Here is a 19,252-nt window from a genome sequence, read left to right as displayed (position 1 = left end):
AGGTTAAGTTCTTGGATGGATTCTTGACTAGAAACATCATTCTCAGTGGAAAACTTGTGGCCAAGCTAACATCTTATAATGTTCCATTTAGCAGCCGAAAGGCTAGGCAGCTCGTCCCTAGACACAATGCAGAAGTGTGGGTGACTGTGGCTCACCCATAACCTCAGCTGAGATTGAAACACCCTGCTGGGCTGACAGAACTGAACATCGTCTGTGCTGACTCCTTTCCTTAGACTTATGAGATGCATTTAAAGGAATTTAAAGGAAAATGGAGAAATTTTTTACAAGCAAAGGGTAGGGAAATGTCTAAACTGATTATTAAGATAAAATCAAAAGTTCTGAGCTTTTACATTGTCATGTGGTCCCTGTATGCCTGGACACAGTGGAGAGGCGCTTCGGTACCTACCCGCATACACTGTGTGATGGTTGGATCCCATTGCCTGCATCCATCACCATTCGTGTGTACCTGCAGCACTGCCTCTCACTTGAAGCCCACAGTTATATGGTGTCAGCTGCCCTTATGCCCAACACAACATCACAAGTTGCTCGTTCCCATGCCCTCTGTGCCCTTTAACTCTTCCTTGGTTCCCCGCCTCCCCCACTTCCTGATAACCACTCTTCTGTCCCTGACTTCATCTGAGATCATTATTTTCCAGATTCTAACCAGACAAAGCACTGTGCTTACCTTGTCATAGCTTATTTTGCTTAACTTTGAACAACGGGGTGAAGTTCCCCACTCTTATAGGGTTTATGATAAAGTATACCTGTAACAAAATAGTTCCACTGAATCAAACTAATGGAGAATTTTATTATTTGTCCCTAATTTTAACAATAAAAGTCCTGAGCATGCTCACACTGCCCAAAACCATTGGATGGCTGCATGCCTGTTTTCCAAGTATGGAATGTCATACCTCCGCATCATATATGCATTATGTCGGATAAAGGAATTTTGCAGAATGTACCAAAAAAAAAAAAAGGACCTGACTGATCCCAGTAAGGATTTTGCTCACAGGAATATTTATGTCTAGAATCTACTGGCATTCTTTCTTTTAAAGGGTCTTTCCCCAACTATTTCCACGGATTTTTTTATTTGCTTATATAAGCCAACCCTATAAAAATTACAGTAGTGTCCCATCAGTTAAGCACCATAATTTAAGCTAGACATCCTGTAGCAGAATAAATACTGAAAATGTGCTCAGTAATGGCTCTTGGATTCCACAAAGTAGGCACCTGCACATGGCTATAACCCAGACATCCCCAGTCACCATCCAAACTCTCCTGACTTTTAACAGTGTGGGCATGTCTTTTTGTTTCTATGGATTCCAATCATGTGACCTATTTTGTGCCTGGTCGCTTTATCTCAGTGTCATACTCCAGAAAGTCATCCACACTGTGGTGTTGGGTTGTAGCTCGTTTGTTCACATTGTCAGATAGCATCTCATACTGTGAATAGGCACTGAAATAGCTTTCAGCTATAATGAGAAGTAGCTCTGTATACATTCTCACATGCACTCTTGTGCACACATATATGCATGGCCATTGCATGTGTACATATATATATATATATATATATATATATATATATATATATATATATATATAGGTATATACTAAATGGACACTTTTAACATAATTCTTCATAATTAAGAAGTTTGGAGTGCTATATCAGAACATGGTGCTAAACTATAAATGAGGCAGAATTTGCTAAGTAGAATTCTTTTTCTGATTCAAAATCTTACACACACATGTAGCCTATTATAAACTGCCCATTACACTTCTTGACCTTTCAAGAAAATCTGTTATTTCTCTCTGTCTGTATAATTTCTAAATCAACTCACACACTGGCTAAGCATCTTAGAAAAGAGAGGGAGACTGAGGGGAGCCATGACTTCAACTCACACAGATTCCCTGTTGATACAGGCGAGTGTTAGAGTTAGAGTCTCTGGGAGCTTTAGAATCTTGTTTGTTTATCTGTTCGTTTGTTTGTTTGAGACAAGGCCTCATTTCATAGTTCTGTCTAGCCTGGAACTCACTTCGTAGACCAGGCTGTCTTCTAAGACACAGAGGTACGACTTCCTCTCCCTCCCAAGTACTAGCACTAACGGCTACCTGGCTTGTTGAACTTTTTGAAATCATAGGACACACAAAAAATTACTACTTTTTAAATGTAAAACACCTATAAAACATCTCTCTGAAAACATTTCTTTCTCCTAGAATAATAGATCAGGCTAAAAATTTCAAACAGTCAAATTAATCTCAAAATATACAGAAAGAAGGAAAGTTTGGCTTCAGTATTCCCCACTACTGAGATATGAAGCAGCATTCCGTGTGAGCGGTAAGGCACACTGTGACATGCCGATTAAGAAGCACTGGTTACAGAAATCACATTTTCAAGCCGTCAGAGCTGGGTTGGTGAGGTTCTCCAGACCATCTCTCTGAGATTATTTTTGTAAAATGATATGCCCCAAGTCTGCCAGTTTCTAGGTAAAATGGCTACATTTATCTGTGGTCTGGTCACACACACTACATGCAAGATGACCACGTCCAAGAAGATTAGGAGAAGAAACTTTCTAAATTGTAAAAAAAAAAAAAAAAAAAAAAAAAAAAATTAGCATGACTATGAAAGAAAAATTCTTTTTTAACCACCAGCAAAATTTATATCACAGCCTCCACAAAGCCAGTCTCTCAAAATGCTTGCCACATAGTAAACGGAAGTATCTTGAGATACATTTAGTCACTGCTTTTCTCGCCAAGATTGAATGAGTTTTCAGCTCTTTGTCAAGTGCTTAGCTGTGTTTATTTCAAGTAATTGGGAGAGCGGCACACCAGATGGCCAGGGTTTTAGGTGGGCATCCATGATTCAGGTAAGGAGAAAAGGAGGAGAAGAACGGCCCTTGATCTTTGGGGAAGCTTCATGCTCAACAGTAATTAGTCCCTGAAGCTCTTAAAGGATGAAAATTGCACAGACTTTGAAGCACTCGATATGAGAATCGCTATACTTCATATTTTTTCAGGTGGGCCAATTAAATTACTTGGTCATAATTAAAAGAAGTGAGTTTTCTTCCACCAGTGTTGAGAAGGTCAGGGACTAGTTACAGGGCTGTGAGGAGGCTGAGTGACAGACAAAAGGGACAGGGAGTGGAGGTGAGAAACAAAGCCCTGTGTTCCATTTGTTTGGAATTCCCTGATGGTGATGTTCTCTCTATACACAGACCTTAGACCATTGGGGAGAAGGGAGGGAATCTACAGGGGATGGAGGGAAGAGCAGAGTCAGATACAGATCCTAGAACTCATCTCTGAGATGCCAGCACTCAGAAGCAGCCCGTGTGGGTTTGCAGAAGGTCAGGTGTGGGGTGTGAGAGTTGACACACATGGTTCCAGCTGCATATAACTAACTAAGTCACATTTATAATGGTCACGGAGGCGGCCATTCCAATCAACCCTTGCCTTAGTTACTTTCCTATTGTGATGAGACACCAAGACAAAGGCAACTTGGAGAAGAAAGTTTATGTGGGACTTACAGTTTAGATGTCATAAGTCCATGACATCATAGCGGGGAACATGGCAGCAGGCAAGCAGGCGCTGGAGCAGTAGCTGAGAGTTGACATCTTAATCTACAAGTAAAAGGCAGAGAAAAACTGGGCCTGGCTTGGGCTTTTGCACACCTCAAAACCCACCCAGTGACACACCTCCTCCAACAAGACCACACCTACCAATCCTTCCCAATCAGTTCCAGTTCCATCAACTGGGGAGCAGACATTCAAATAAATGAGTCTGGAGCTGGGAAGATGGTCACATTTTTTAAAAGGTAAATAATATTTTAAAATTATATGTAAGTATGTATATACACATATGTCTACACTGTACTGTGTGTATATATATATACATATATGTATATTTATGTATACATATACATGTATACACATACACACACATACATATACATGCATATATAATGAGCCTATGGGAGTCATTCTCAAACCATCACAGTCGTACTTGCAAGTGAAGTAATGCAGTCAGCCTCCAGTTGTCACTCCTCTGTGTCTCCTGTGAATTTGAAATTCCTTCCTTGCTTGCAGGGCACTAGTGAACTGTCTAAAGTGAGGACATCTAGTTTCCTTGCAAAATCTCAGAGGAGAAACCAGATTCTGGAACTAACAGAATCTGATAAAAAGTTCTTTCTGTGCCAGAATTGTTGGATAGCTGATGAAGACAGTATTTGCCACTAGACTGCAGTTTAGGTCTGTGATTGGTCCAAGCCCACGTTTTGTTCAGAATCCCCTTCTCTGTGAAGGCCATGCCTCGCAGGGGCACTTCCTCTTCTGCTAGCAGATGCTCTCTTGTGCATTTTTGTCTTCTCATTCAATACAATTTTTAGAGAAAATTCTAATTTTCTTTTTAAAAGAAAAATAAGGAATACACACACACACACACACACACACACACACACATGAGAAAATGGTATGTACATTGAAAAGAAACCAGTCTCCTCATTTCTGTTGTTTTTATGCAGTTACTGTAGGAGTTTTTTTGTTGTTGACTTTGTTTATTTTTGTTTTGTTTGTCATGGGGTCTTACTCTAGACTTATATTAGGCTTGACTTGAACTCATGGTAATTCTCCTGCTTTAGCTTCCCTAGTGCTAAGATTTTTGGTATGAGTACCATGTGTGGCTGTCCTGTTTTTTAGTTTGTTTGTTTGTTAGTTAAACTACCCCATACTTGTACCATTCTGTATACCTGTTTCTTAATATTCAGCATCTTGGTCTTTTCATGTGTCATTATATCTCAGAGATCTTTGAGAATATATACATCCTACTTTATTCCTTTTAGTTCCATACTTCCCCAGCATTAGAGAACATCATAGTTTATATAATCCTTTGTCCCAGTCTTTTCCTTTAACAGACAATACTATGGCTATATATATGTATATGTATGTCCTACTTATCAGTATGGGTAGGATGACTATATGGGAAGTTTCCTCCCAGGATTCCTGAAACCAAGGGTTACTACACAAATTGCTTTTGGCAGCTGTCTCCCTAATAGTTACACTTTCTTGCACTCCACTAGAATGGAAAGGGTCTCTGTTTCCTAAACTCTATTTGTTTTGCCTTTTTTCAATACCAAGAAAAGTATTGGGAATATAGGCCAGTGAGTAAGACACCACAAGTGTGAGGGTCTGAGTTGGAATTCTCAGAACCCACATTAAAGCCAGACACAGCAGCGTACATCTGTAAGCCTGGTGCTCACAGGATGTGTTGGGAAGAGGAACAGGAAGATCTCTGGGACCTGTAGGCCCATTAGTCTGGCATACACAGCAGAGACACAACAAAGAAACCTTGTCTTAAGCAGGATGTGAGACAAAGTCTTGCTCTCTGAATTCCACATGTGAATTGTACCATTTCTCTCTCTCTCTCTCTCTCTCTCTCTCTCTCTCTCTCTCTCTCTCTCTCTCTCTCTCTCTCTCTCACACACACACACACACACACACACTAGTGTTGCTTGTAAAAATAGTAAAATAAGTTGTAATAATTTGGGGAAATATATTGGATCTTAGAACAAAACACTCAACATGTCATTTACTTACACTTGAAAATGAAGAAGATACTAATTCAAGAAAATATAGTATAACAGCAAACATTTCCTACTCTGGGGGAATCAGTGATGTGCATTCTGAGTCAGGGAATTCTACACACTTGTTCCTTCAGAATTCATTCACCTAAGAATTGTCAAATCCATTTGTCCTCATACTAGATTATTGTTATTAGAAAAAGCATCTTTGGCACATTTTCCAACCTACTGCATATCACAAAAATGTTCAGAATGGAACCCAATTACTTCCATCTTCCTTGAAGAGATTTTTAATTTCGGGTTGGAAATAAGGTGTGTGTGCACACTAGAGATAAAATTTAGGCTTTTTTTCCCCGTAAACCTCTTTGTGAATTGTAGCAACTATCTCCCAAGCAGTTGTCACTTACATTTTTGACAGAGATCATTGAAAATCCCAGAAGCCAGTATCAAAACCCAGTGCAGACCCTCCTGGTGGCTGGGCCAGGACCAGGCAGGAATGGAAGACTAACAAGGAACTGTAGAGACTCTTTGTCACCTATGGTAACAGGTTATGGCTGATGTCATGTAGTAGCCATGAGTACTCGGAGTACCATGACTAGCCTGACTCTGGATCTCACCAAACTACGTGACAAGAAGCCTGATGTGCTGTGCCCTCCCCCAATGTGCTGTGCCCTCACTCCCTGGGTACACTGAGGCCCAGAGCAAGCACAGACCTCAGGAAACAAAATATGACAAGGAAAAGCCTTCTGTTCCCATGCAGAGACCTCTGCATCCGTGAGCCCAAAGTCTTGACTGCCTTAGTAAGCCACCCCTACGTCTCTCCCTTCACGGCCCACTTCAGATTGTCCTGTTGAAAGTTTGTGGAGTTTAAACCTACATGTTGTTGTAATAATAATCTGTATGCTAAGTTAAAAGGCTTGCAGGTGGTGCAAAAAGAAGGCTGGTCACAATTGGCTACAGCGAACGAGCCGGGTACCACAAAAGACATCTCACCAGTTCCAGCCAGAGATCTGATCCACGTACACCTACATCATGACCAGACCCTCAAGCCTCACTAGAAGGGTCCCTGCCTAGTTCTTTTTACTATTCCTTCTTATTCTGTTTTTGTTCTTAACCTTTGGCCCATGTTATGATTTCTATTCTCCACATAGAGATATATACTTCTGAAATTCTAAGATTAAAATTACTTAGTAGAAGAAGAGGGGAATGAAAGGAAATAAAACTTGAGACCTGTGATTCATGTAATGTATGTCAAATAGCCCAAAAAGTTGTTTGTGAGCTTTGAAACCAGGGGCTGAGAACATAGCAAAACAGGCCAGGACATGCCCGGGCAGGCCCATCATTAAATGTCCTGACTGGCCTGGTGCCTCCCTATCTCCCGCCCTTCTGACAGTCTGTTGATGTTTAAATGGACCAATCATGTGAAACCACACCAATTCCTCCCCCAGCCCCACCCCTTTTCTATAAAAGACCCTAGCTTCCAAGCCTTGGGGTCGAAACCACTGTCTCCTGCGTGAGATACGTTTCGAACCGGAGCTCCGCCATTATGGCTCCACCATGTGGTCAACACCTCTGTCTCCTGCGGGAGATACGTGTTGGCCCAGAGCTCCATCATTAAACTACCTCATGCTTTTACATCAAAAAAAAAAAAAAAAAAAAAAAAAGTTAGTGGAGGCTGGAGACTGTAACCATGTTCAAAGAAGTAGTGACGGCAAATTTTCAATTAAGACTGTAAGATAGTTTTCTTACTGTAACAACAAAGAAAATAAAATATTGCCAAAGTATTTATGTAATCTTGAATAAGTTATATAGCGTGTCTATCTTTCTGAGTACTCTCATTATTAAGAATCTTGAGAGCCAGCAAGATGACTGAGTGGATAAAGGCACTTCCCACCAAGCCTAATGACCTGAGTCTGACAATAGGAACCCACATGGTGAAAGAAGGAACCAACTTCAGCAAGTCATCTTCTGATAGACAGACCAGAAACATACACCATGCACACACTACACACACCATAAACACATACACACATGCTCCATACATCCATACAGGCCACACCATACACATCACAAACATATACTAAACACACACACCCCATACACCCTATACCACACACCATAAACACACACACACATACCATACACATACATATACTCGCAGATGTATATACAGAAATATACACACATCAATAAAAATATAAAAAAGAATAGGCATCTAGACTTATTTTCTCTAACATTTTAGTCTCAGGACCTTTGTGTTTTTACCAGTTGTTGAAGGGGCTGGAGAGATGGCTCAACAGTTAAAAGTGCTCATTGCTCTTAGAGCACCTGAGTTCAGATTCCAGCATCCACCTCAGACAGCTCACAACTGTCTGGAACTCCAGCTCAGGGGATCTGGCCCCTTCTTCTGGCCTCCTCAACTGCCTACCTACACGTGTGCATATTCACACACAGACACACAAATATTAAACAACTAGTTTATGACTATTGTTATGTACCATATTACAAGTAAATACAAGTGAATTCTCCTATTCCAGGTTGGATCTGCTGTATTCCATTTTTATGGTTTAAATACATGACCACATCTGGCTTCCCACCAAGAAGTAGTTAAAGGAAAAAAGAGAACATTGATAGCTTTTTCATATAATTATGACTATTCCTTGGTATGTGACTGTCATTGGCGATGTTTAAAGATTGGCTCTGACATTACGGCCTGAGAAACTGCTAATTAGCTTTCCAGATATGATGCACTAAAGATGGATCTGTAGAAGCACATGGCTTTGTATCACCTGCCAGTCGGAAAGAAAAAAATGATTCATATAGATCTTCTAAATGTTGGCCTATTTGAGATGTAATATCAAAAAATGCATCCAGCACTACCATCCCCAGTCTTGGCCAGCCGGAAGATTAGAAGATTCAGACTCAGAGCTTGAAGGCTGCAGTCAGGTTGCACTGGCCCTGACCAGTATAACCTTGTTATTTCCCAAGGATACAAATAAAACATAGAACTCATTTTCAAAACTTTAAAAAGGTGTAATGGTATATAACAGATCCTTGACTAGGAGCCTAAAATTAATAATTGAAATTTTCTTTCAAGTCACTATAATATTTACATTTTGATGTGTATAGCCTACTGAGTTAATTTACAGTATGGTTTAGCTTTCCCTTTGAAAGTCATAAAATAGCCTTCACACATTCAAAACATACTGTCTTCTGGCTCCATCTGGGGCATTTTCCAAGTTCTGACAACCTGGGTTCTTTGGGGAGAGGAGAAAACAGAGGAATAAGAAACTATCACAGTTGGTGGGAAGGATTAAAGAGCAACTGAGGCTGGGGGGTTTAGGGAGAGGAGAGTGGGCTGGCTAATAGGAGTGACGTAGTTTTGGAGGAACCTATGCCTATGGGACATGGAACTAACATGGTTTAAGAGCTTGCTGAGAATTTGAAGGAGTGTCTGAATCCAGCCCAGCATTTATTTTGTTTGTTTGTTTGTTTGTTTGTTTGTTTCTTTCTTTCTTTCTTTCTTTCTTTCTTTCTTTCTCTCTTTCTTTCTTTCTTTCTGTAACTGGAAGGACAAAGACTCAAAGACTTCAGCTGGGGCTGGAGCTCGAAGCCAGGTTTCCACCCTCCTCCTCCCTTGGTGTTAAGAGGGCCTTTAGTGCCTCTGACATTCTGTATTCTGCACATAGCTTTTAATCAGGTTCCTGAAGCTTAACCAGGAAACATGTTAAAACACATATCACTTGCTCATGGTCACTTAGTAACAAAGTCCTCTTGAATTGTTCGTTCTAATTTATGCCTCTGCCTTTAGAACCGTGCGATTTTATTCTCTAATGAACTTCTGCTGTTCAATACACAACACATCAGCCGCAGCACCAGTGGTTCTCCTCCTCAGCACACATACGACATCATTCTCCTTACGCCGCATACAAAATCCTTACAGGCTCGTTGTGTCCACATACACACAAGATAATTGTGACCACATGGCACACTCTACAATGGGAGCTAACTCAAGCCCTAAAGAATTTGCACATTAAATCAGTGCCTCAGCCGCCTGGTTTCAAACATGATGCCTGGCTTCTATTTTTCCTGATTGCCACCATTGTCACTGATACGTTTTGAGAGATGACTGCCTAACTCTACACTGGGTATCTCTGCCATCACAGACTTTAATCATGGACTTGTGATTAAGATAAAGTCTAAGGTTTTCCACGAGGTTTTAGGCCTTGCTCCATGTCCTTATTTCCTGCCGAGAACTCTGCTCACCCTTTATTCCAGATCACAGGCACCCCGTCACAACATGAGATTCTTTCTCCATCCAGACAAAGTCAGGGACCACTCTGCAACATGAATCTGTAATAAACCAACCCTCTAAATACCAACCCATGGATTAGCTGCAGGATAGCAAAATTTCAATACTGACATCTTCGTTTTCTGCTTTGAAATTACACTCTTTCCATCCAATGATCTTTTGATTTTATGTAGGAACTAGGAACTTCCGAACTAGGAAGACTGGGTCCTTTATTTCTGGATCAGTTTCTTTGAATCAGTTTTTCAAGGAAACATTCTGGTACCCACCCCTCCGGTGCCTGAAGCTGAGTGACAAGAAACCCAGGGACACTCCATGGGTTTTGTTTTGTATTGTTTTCTCCATTTTGTATTTGTTTTGTTTTGTTTTGTTTCACTATATAGCCCTGGCTTTCCTGCTGTAGACCAGGCTGGCCTCAAAGTCATGGAGATCTGCCTGCCTCTCTGCCTCCCAAGTGCTGGGGCCACCACATCCAACACTGGGTCTGTCTTTAAAAAATATTTTCTTTCTGTTTTATTCTCTCTTCCTTCTTGGTTATTAATAATATCTATGTGTTTTAGATTCCAGAAATTGAAGGCCTCAGCCAAAAAAACAAAACAAAACAAAAAAAAAAAAAAAACCCTGATACACTAAATATTCAGAAATAAAGGATAAATTAAAATAGTGGCAGCAATTCCATGCTTTCCAACACAAGTTGGAGGAATAAGGCAAGTCCTCAGCATCTGCTATTGCAGGACCAACGTTTGCCCTTGCTGTATGCTGTGTGTCAACCCCATAGGACTCATTTGTCCTAGCAACTCATTTAAGACATCAGCCATGGACCGGGCATGGTGGCGCATGCCTTTAATCCCAGCACTTGGGAGGCAAAGGCAGGCGAATTTCTGAATTTCGAGGCCAGCCTGGTCTACAGAGTGAGTTCCAGGACAGTCAGGGGTATACAGAGAAACCCTGTCTCCAAAAAACAAAAAACAAAACAAACAAACAAAAAAAAAAGACATCAGCCACATGGTGCGGATAGTCTTTTATCTGTAGTCTACACTGAGAAACAGGGTGTGCATTAGTGGTGGTAAAACCACATGGTGTCTCCTTCTGCTAAGGTTCTGGTGAGAAGCTTAGAGCTTTGGGTGTCTTCTAGACAGTAAATTCCTTAAGATGGGGGTCCTTGTTTCTGTGAGGGCTGCCGCCACCCTGTACCTGCCAAGTGTTTTTTTTTTTTTTTTTTTTTTTTACCATCTGCTCTAGTTTGGATCTTAAATGTACCTCAACGGCATTAACTGCTTAGTCCCCATGGCACCCATCATGTGGTAGACCCTCTACAGTAAAAATCTATTAGAAATCAGTTAGACCATTGGGGGCATGCCCTCAAAGATGACTCTGTAACTTTGGCCCCACCTCTTCCTGTCTGTGTCATGGCTTCTATGACATGAGCAACTTGCTCCAGCACATTCCCCTGTCGTGAAATGTTGCTTCACCTTAGGCCCAAAGTCAATGAGGCTGAGCAGTCACAGACCTCTGAAACTGTGAGCCACCATAAGCTTTTCCATTTCATTTGTTCTCTCGGATATTTTTCACAGTGACAGAAGCTAACCTCCTTAGCAAAATAAGGCCAAGAGACAGAGTTAGCCATAAGTCATCCGTGGCTGCAGTTCACATCTCTAGACCGTTCTTTGTGCTAAGCTCTCTTTATGCATCATCTCCAATGCTGCTTGTGATAACTAGCCATTTGAGACAGCTACTGTAGCGCTCATCATTTATAGAAGACACGAGAAGACAGAGGAGTAATCCAGAGTCCCTAAGTCATGGATCAGAAAGATGGTGTGCCAGATCAGGTCCATAGTTGACACAAAGCTTCCTCTGTCCCCTGTGTCACTGAGAGGGCACACAGTCAGGCCAGCAGACACACAGTCAGGCCAAAACAGTTGTGCTCCTTCTCTGAATGTCACACACTACGAGTTCTTGGCCTGTTCAGGAGGCCAGAGGAGCCTGGCACAGAAGCCAGTTGTATGAAAGCTTTGCCTCAGTCCTGAGGCAATTAGAGCAGAGCAGAGGGAGGAGCAGAGCCGTTCGCCTCAGGAACATGACTGACTTCATAACATCCTGGAGGTCTGCAATAGCCAGAACTCACGCTCTCACTAAAAGCCATTGGCTGAGTGTCTCGGGTTTTGTAATCACCTCAGCCTGCACTGGTGGGCATGTATTCTTCTTTTCTACAACTTGTATATCCCACCTCTCTCCAAGAATGGAGGGAGAGAATAACAAAGCAAGGAGGGGAAGGGAGGGGAGGGGGAAAGGGAGGGGAAAGGGAGAGCAAGGGAGGGAAAGGGGAGGGGGAGGGGAGGGGAAGAGGAGGGGGAGGGGAAAAGGAAGGAAAGGGGAGGGGAGGGGAAAGGGAGGAGAAGGGGAGGAGAAGGGGAAGGGAGGGGAGGGGGTGAAGGGAGAGGGGAAGGGGAGGGAAAAATGTCAGAACCCTGCTCTTTGAAGACTGGTATCTATCTAGTTCCAAGTGACCCACAACCAAGCATGTTCCAGGGAAGTGAATGTTTTTAGCTATTGCAGACTATATTCATAAATCATTCTTGTCTGGGTTGGGCAGAGTGAGACAAAAAGGAAAAATCGCTGGGCCTTCCCAGAGTGGTGGAGGGAATCAGGACAAAGGAAAGCCTGCTGCTGGTTCTCTGTGTACAGTTTTAAGATGTGGGGACAAGGACAGAAACAACATCAGCGTGATGAGAGTAAGAAGCTGCATCTGGAACAGGAAAACCCTGGTGCAGTTATTCACATTGTTCTCATCAAAGTCGTACGTAAATGGTGCACACCTTTCAACTTGGGTTTACAAATTATCGCAAACCAAGATAACAATCATGGTATGTGTTCCGTTGGCAGGATTCTCACATTGTCCTTCGTGAGCCTCTCAAGGGACCTTCACACCATTGTGGCAGGTGTGAGACTACCCCCATTGGAAGAGCACAGACAGAGGGTTCAGACAGGTTAGGTAGTTTACCCTCGGTCGGTCACACAGCAGCCTGAATTTAGGGAATGAGCAAATAGCATCAAGCCAGTGAGGCCCGGACACTAGAATTCTTACTGGTTTGCTAAGTCTCTCTGTGCTGATGTCTCAGGGCAGTGAAGGACATGAAAGCTGAGATACACCTGCTGCCCAGTCCCAAACTATTGTGCTGGGTTCTCCCTCATGGATAGACTGTGTGCTTGCTTGCTTGCTTGGTTTGGGGGCTTTGGTTTTTGTTCATTTGTTTCCTGCTCATCCAGGTCTAACTGGCCACCAGCTCTTATGCTCATTGCTCATGGTGCCTCTAGAGTAATGGTTCTCAAAGCAGCATCAGAGCCTCTTGGCAGTTTGTTAGGAATGCCAATTCTTAGGCCCAACCTCAGAGCATGAGGAACAAGCTCTGAAGACACAATCCAATCAGCGTTGTCAGGAGCCCTCGGGTGCCTCTGATGCTGCTCTTTGGCTGCTAACCCCACCCTCACCCCACCCATCTTCTCTTTCTACATATGTCCTCTGAAATTCTGGTGTAGTCTCAGGGATGGTGTGTTTCAACCATTAACATCTTGCAGCATTAACATCTTGCCTCCTGGTGGCTATTTGGGGGGATATTAGCCTTGAAAGATATTAGCAACACCCCAGATGCCAGGACCACCCCTCCTAATCCTTAATACCCAGGAGATTCCAATGTTGTCACCTATCCTCCAAAGCCACATTACCCCTAGTTGATCAGCAAAGGGTTATGGGTTATACTCTAAATGCTGGGGGTTTTTTTCTAGCTCCCTTAATAATCTTTATTTAAAACCAATATTGAGACCTCTGTCTCAGAAGTGTTGCTGCTGCTGATCAGCTTGAATCTGCAACAAGTAGAAAAAAAAAACAAAAAACAAAAAACCTAAGCACATAGCATTGGAGATAAGTAGCAATCAGTCAACCTGTAACAGAGACTTAGTTTGCCTACAATGAATAGAAATCATTATGGCATAATTTCATATCATCTCTCCAACTCTAGACTTTCCCTTGCTTTCTGGTTCTCAGGCATGGTCCAAAGCTGCAGCACTGACATTGTACATGCTGAATGAAGTGCCACTTTGCACAGAAATGCAATCTACAGTTGTAGACACGAAAGGAGCTTGGGGACATAGCCATTCTGAAAACAGGCCCCAGTGTGGCAGCAAATTGTGCAAGTTTGTAGGTAAATCTGTTTCCAGCGGGTTTAAGAAAGAAACAGCCTGTTGGTTTGTGATGTTGACTGGGCAATTAGTTAGAACTAGGCAAACATCCCCCACTTAGATGATGGTCCTTGGTTGTCTTCAGTGATCCTCTGAACTCTTCTAGAGAAACAGGAAACAGATGAGGGTTTCCCTGTGGGGTGTGTCCTCTCCAGGCCTTCCCTGAACCTCTTAGGAAGCTATGCACCTCTCATCCAAAGCAGGGCTATAGCACACAACCAACTTTGTACCCTCGGCTGCCACTTCCTGGAAGTGGTACTTTGGAACACTGATCCCATGGAAATAATAAGTAAAACATGGCGTGAATATGCTCTCAGAGCCTTGTGCTGTCATTTTCAGACCATGAAAGTGTGGTCCTGAGTTTCTGAGTTATACTCAATGACTCTAGTGATGGGGCTGCTTTCCCCTCCCCCTCTCCTTCTCCCTCCCCCTCCCCCCTCTCTCTCTACCAGGTACCACATGGGCTTTTCAAAGAGAGTAAACACGAGGTTCTCATAGCACAGGTCTTTTTAGGGCAATAAAAATAACCTGATTCCTTGTGCTCCAAAATGACCCTTTGAGCCAGTTTGACTTGACAACTTGTCAGAGCTGTTTGTTTATTCTGTCATGGAATCCATCACTGCAGTTAACATTAAAGAAAATCAGCAGTTATTTTTTTCCATGGTCTAGAGATCATCCTACATAGCTACTAATCAGATGTGGTTTAAACTGTTTCATCAAAATGTTTTTACAAACAAGACCTTCTGCTTAGGAAATAGTGCTTTCCGTAAAATTACTCCAGAAATGAGAACACAGTAAACTCTTAAAAGTATTTTTTATATATGTTCCCATTGGTTTAAAAAAAAGACCAAGTGTGCACATGTAAGTTTCCTGAAAGAAACATCACCATCAGCAAGGGTGGCCTTTGGGTAGGAATCCCAGGCTGTGGTAGACTCACTGTTTGATTGTTGTTATCTAAGCATTAGACAGCTTATGTTTACTATTTCAAAACAGCGTAGCTTTAATTTTAAGTGTTAGTAAATAATAGGAAAGAAATACCTGTTTTCCCAAAAAAAAGGGGGGGGGGGAAGAAACAAGGAAAGCTGAAATAATGAAAGAAAAGAGTAGGAGAGAGGGGGAAGGAAGGAATGGAGGTAGGGAGGGAGGAGAGAGAGAGAGAATAAATAAACAAATGAGATTTAAAAAGAAAAATCTGTGAGTTAGACTGTTTGCTTCCATGATGACAATTCTTCTATACCTGTGTTATTTCTAAGACAGAAGGAGCTGGAGTATCTCCCAGGCCAGCTTACCACATACCCTAATAGTGCTTGGGAGAGCGAGATTAACATGCAGGCCCTTCTTGAGGTCACGGTGGCTAAGACGACAGTCTGAGGTCCCAGTTTCAGAGGTTGCAACCTATGGTCAGTTCACCTCACTCACTGCCTTGAGCTGGTAGCAAGGCAGCATATTACAACGACAGGGCATGGGGAAGGAACTGTCCGCCTCCACGCAGACAGGAAATAACCATGATGGCCAAATCACACCTGGGACGCTGAGAACCCGCCCATTCCTCAGTCCATGAGTCTGGGGGCCTCAACAGTCAGAGCAGCCCCAGAACAGTAGTCCCTGACTTAGGGGCCATGAGAGGTAGTTACCCAGTGCATGTGGCTGCTGCTTCCATAACCCTCCTCTGGCGCTCGATGCCAGTAACAGTCCTGGAGTGCTGCTGGACCCCTGGCAGAGGCAGCAAGCACAGGGCAAGCCAGCCCCACTGGGGTGGGGTAGGGAAACAAGAAAGGCCGCACTAGCAAAAGATAAGAATTCTGAAAAATACCCTTTCTAAAGTCTGGGGGCTCAACCTGGAAGTGTCAGTAGCAGTGAGCCTTCCATCTCAATCAAGGCAAAAGGACAGCTGCTCAGCTGAGGCCCCACTCAACTGACTCTAATGTGTGGAAAGTTGACACTAAAAACCATAGTGCTTGTCTTGATTCGAGTGATTTGCCCCCAAAATTGTGCCTTGTGCCTTGACTTGCACCAGACACAGTCATAGAAATTATTTGTGAAGTTCAGGAAGATTGTCAACGCTCAGAGCTGCATGTTAGTGGAGAGCCTGTTGGCATAGCTTATGTGGAAATTTTGATAAGCCCATTAAGACTTTTTATTGTGACATGAGGAAGAGGCAAGGTAAGGTTGGATCAAAGAAAAACATTTTTTCAAAACCTATTCAGTATGACAAGAACTTCAAGTCTCTGAAGAGAGAAATCGAAGAAGACCTCAGAAGATGGAAAGATCTCCCATGCTCATGGATTGGCAGGATTAATACAGTAAAAATGACCATCTTGCCAAAAGCAATCTACAGATTCAGTGCAATCTCCATCAAAATTCCAACTCAATTCTTCACTGAGTTAGAAAGAGCAATTTGCAAATTCATTTGGAATAACAAAAAACCCAGGATAGCGAAAACTATTCTCAACAATAAAAGAACTTCTGGTGGAATCACCATCCCTGACCTCAAGCTGTACTACAGAGCAATTGTGATAAAAAACTGCAGGTGTTGGTACAGAGACAGGTAGATGGAACAATGGAATAATTAGAGATCCAGAAATGAGCCCACACACAGATGGTCACTTGATCTTTGGCAAATGAGCTAAAACCATCCAGTGGGAAAAAAAGACAGCATTTTCAACAAATGATGCTGGCACAACTGGCAGTTAGCATGTAGAAGAAGGCAACAGGTGACAGCAGATGCTGGAGAGAATGTGGAGGAAGAGGAACACTCCTCCATTGCTGGTGGGATTGCAAGCTGGTACAACCACTCTGGAAATCAGTCTGACAGTTCCTCAGAAAACTAGACATGGTACTACCTGAGGACCCAGCTATACCACTCCTGGGCATATACCCAAAAGCTGTTCCAACATGTAATAAGGACACATGCTCCACTATGTTCATAGCAGCCTTATTTATAATAGCCAGAAGTTGGAAAGAACCCAGATGTCCCTCAACAGAGGAATGGATACAGAAAATGTGGTACATTTACACAATGGAGTACTACTCAGCTATTAAAAACAATGACTTCATGAAATTCTCAAGCAAATGGATGGAACTAGAAAATATCATTCTGAGTGAGGTAACCCAGTCACAAAAGAACACACATGGTATGCAGTCACTGATAAGAGGATATTAGCCCAAAAACTCAGAATACCTAAGATACAATTCACAGACCACATGAAGCTCAAGAAGAAGGAAGACCAATGTGTGGATGCTTTAGTCCTTCTTAGAAGGGGGTAAAAAATACCCATGGGAAGCAGAGAGTGGGAGAAACTTGGGAGGAATAGGGAAGGGGGAAGGGGGTCAGGATCAGGTATTTGAGGAGACAGGGACGATATACAGAGGGTCAGGAATTTGAACGAGGGTCTGTAGCAATGGGAGATGGGGTACTGGCTGTAGCCACCACCAAATCCCAGATGCCAGGAAAGCAAGAGGCTCCCAGGACTCAACAGGGATGAGATTAGCTGAAATGACCAACAAAGGGGAGGGAGAACCTGTAGAGACCATATCCAGAGGTTAGGCATGGCCCCCCAGTTGGGAGGTGGGGCCACCCACTCATCCCCAAATTTTTAACCCAGAGGAGCTCCTGTCTAAAGAAAATACAGGGACAAAGAGTGGAGCAGAGACCGAAGGAAAGGCCATCCAGAGATTGTCCCACGCCCATTTGGAGATCCATCCCATATACAGACACCAAACCCAGACACTATTGAGGATGCCAAGAAGTGCTTGCTGACAGAAGCCTGATATAGCTGTCTCCTGAGGAGCTCTGCCAGAGCCTGACAAATACAGAGGCAGATGCTTGCAGCCAACCATTGGACTGAGCATGGGGTCCCCAATAGAGGAGTTAGAGAAAGGACTGAAGGAGCTAAAGGGGTTTGCAGCTCCATAGGAAGAACAACAATATCAATCAGCCAGACTCCCCAGAGCTCCCAGGGACTGAAGCACAACCAACAAGTACACATGGAGGGACCCACGGCTCCAGCCGAATATGTAGCAGAAGATGACCTTGTCGGCATCAGTGGGAGGAGAGGCCCTTGGTCCTGTGAAGGTTCGATGCCCCAGTGTATGGGGAATGTCAGGGCAGTGAGGTGGGAGTGGGTGGGTGGATAGGGGAGCACCCTCTTAGAAGCAGGGGGAGGGGAATAGGATAGAGAGTTTCTGAAGGGGAAACGGGAAAAGGAGATAACATTTGAAAAGTACATAAATAAAATATCCAATCAATCAATCAATCAATAAATAAATGTAATAAATAGAAGAAAGGCTAAATAAATAAATATAAATAAACAAAACCTATTCAGAAGTGGGGTGGGGACTTGAAAGATAAGGGTGTGGTCATGCATTCACACTGGGTATATGAGCAGGCTGCACAAGGCTTGCCTCTCCTTTTCTTACCTCATTTCCTCTTTGCAGCTCTTGGCAGGACGCTGGCCTTTCGACCACAATGATTTTGGAGTGTTTCTCTGCAAGCTGTTCCCCTTCCTGCAGAAGTCCTCCGTGGGCATCACCGTCTTGAACCTCTGTGCTCTCAGTGTGGACAGGTAATGTGGCACTTTCCTTTACTCTTTAGTGAGGTTTGGAAAAATCACTTTTCTCAGAAGGAAAAGTGAGGGACGTTATCAGCCTTGCCTCCTACCCTTTGTTTAGCATTGCTTTGCCCATTTGCTAATTAGTATTGATCTGAGACTCTTCACGGTATGCACATGTGGCCAGTGATACACAGCTGGTTTCCTTAAGACAATTAAAAAAATTAAAATGATAAAATAAACTTGATGAAAACAAGAGGTCTAGGATATACAAATCCTGGACTTTAAACTGGTATTGTTGTTACTTTAAAAAAGGAAAACATCATTGATTTCTATTTCAAATGCTTGAGCCAAGCAATAAATGTATAAAGTTGTTATGGTTTTCACTATACTTCCTTAAGTGCCTAAAATGTTCTGTATTTTTCAAAAGTGGACAACAAAATAACTGTATCAAGTTCTAAAAGACCCACACACCTCACAAATGACTTTAAGGGGGAGCTTCCTAAAGGGAGGGTTGCAGCCCACGTGGGTGGGTGCGGGGGGTGGGGGGAGCTCCAGCAACGACAAAAGAAGAAGCAGGAACGGTTT

At 42.9% G+C, this 19,252-nt stretch overlaps 1 protein-coding gene across 1 annotated transcript in view; it reads left to right on the top strand.

Moving 5' to 3' along the window:
* Positions 1 to 19,252, top strand: part of Ednra (endothelin receptor type A) — a 61,424-nt gene that overhangs the window by 16,705 nt on the left and 25,467 nt on the right. Inside the window, exon 3 of the mRNA NM_010332.2 lies at positions 18,552 to 18,679. Within this exon, the coding sequence (NP_034462.1) occupies positions 18,552 to 18,679 (128 nt within the window). The remainder of the gene's footprint in view (positions 1 to 18,551; positions 18,680 to 19,252) is intronic.

This window comes from Mus musculus, chromosome 8 (assembly GCF_000001635.26).
Source record: "Mus musculus strain C57BL/6J chromosome 8, GRCm38.p6 C57BL/6J".
Classification (NCBI taxonomy): domain Eukaryota; kingdom Metazoa; phylum Chordata; class Mammalia; order Rodentia; family Muridae; genus Mus; species Mus musculus.
Note: the sequence above shows the minus strand (reverse complement) of the source record. Positions and strands in the feature narration are given on the sequence as shown.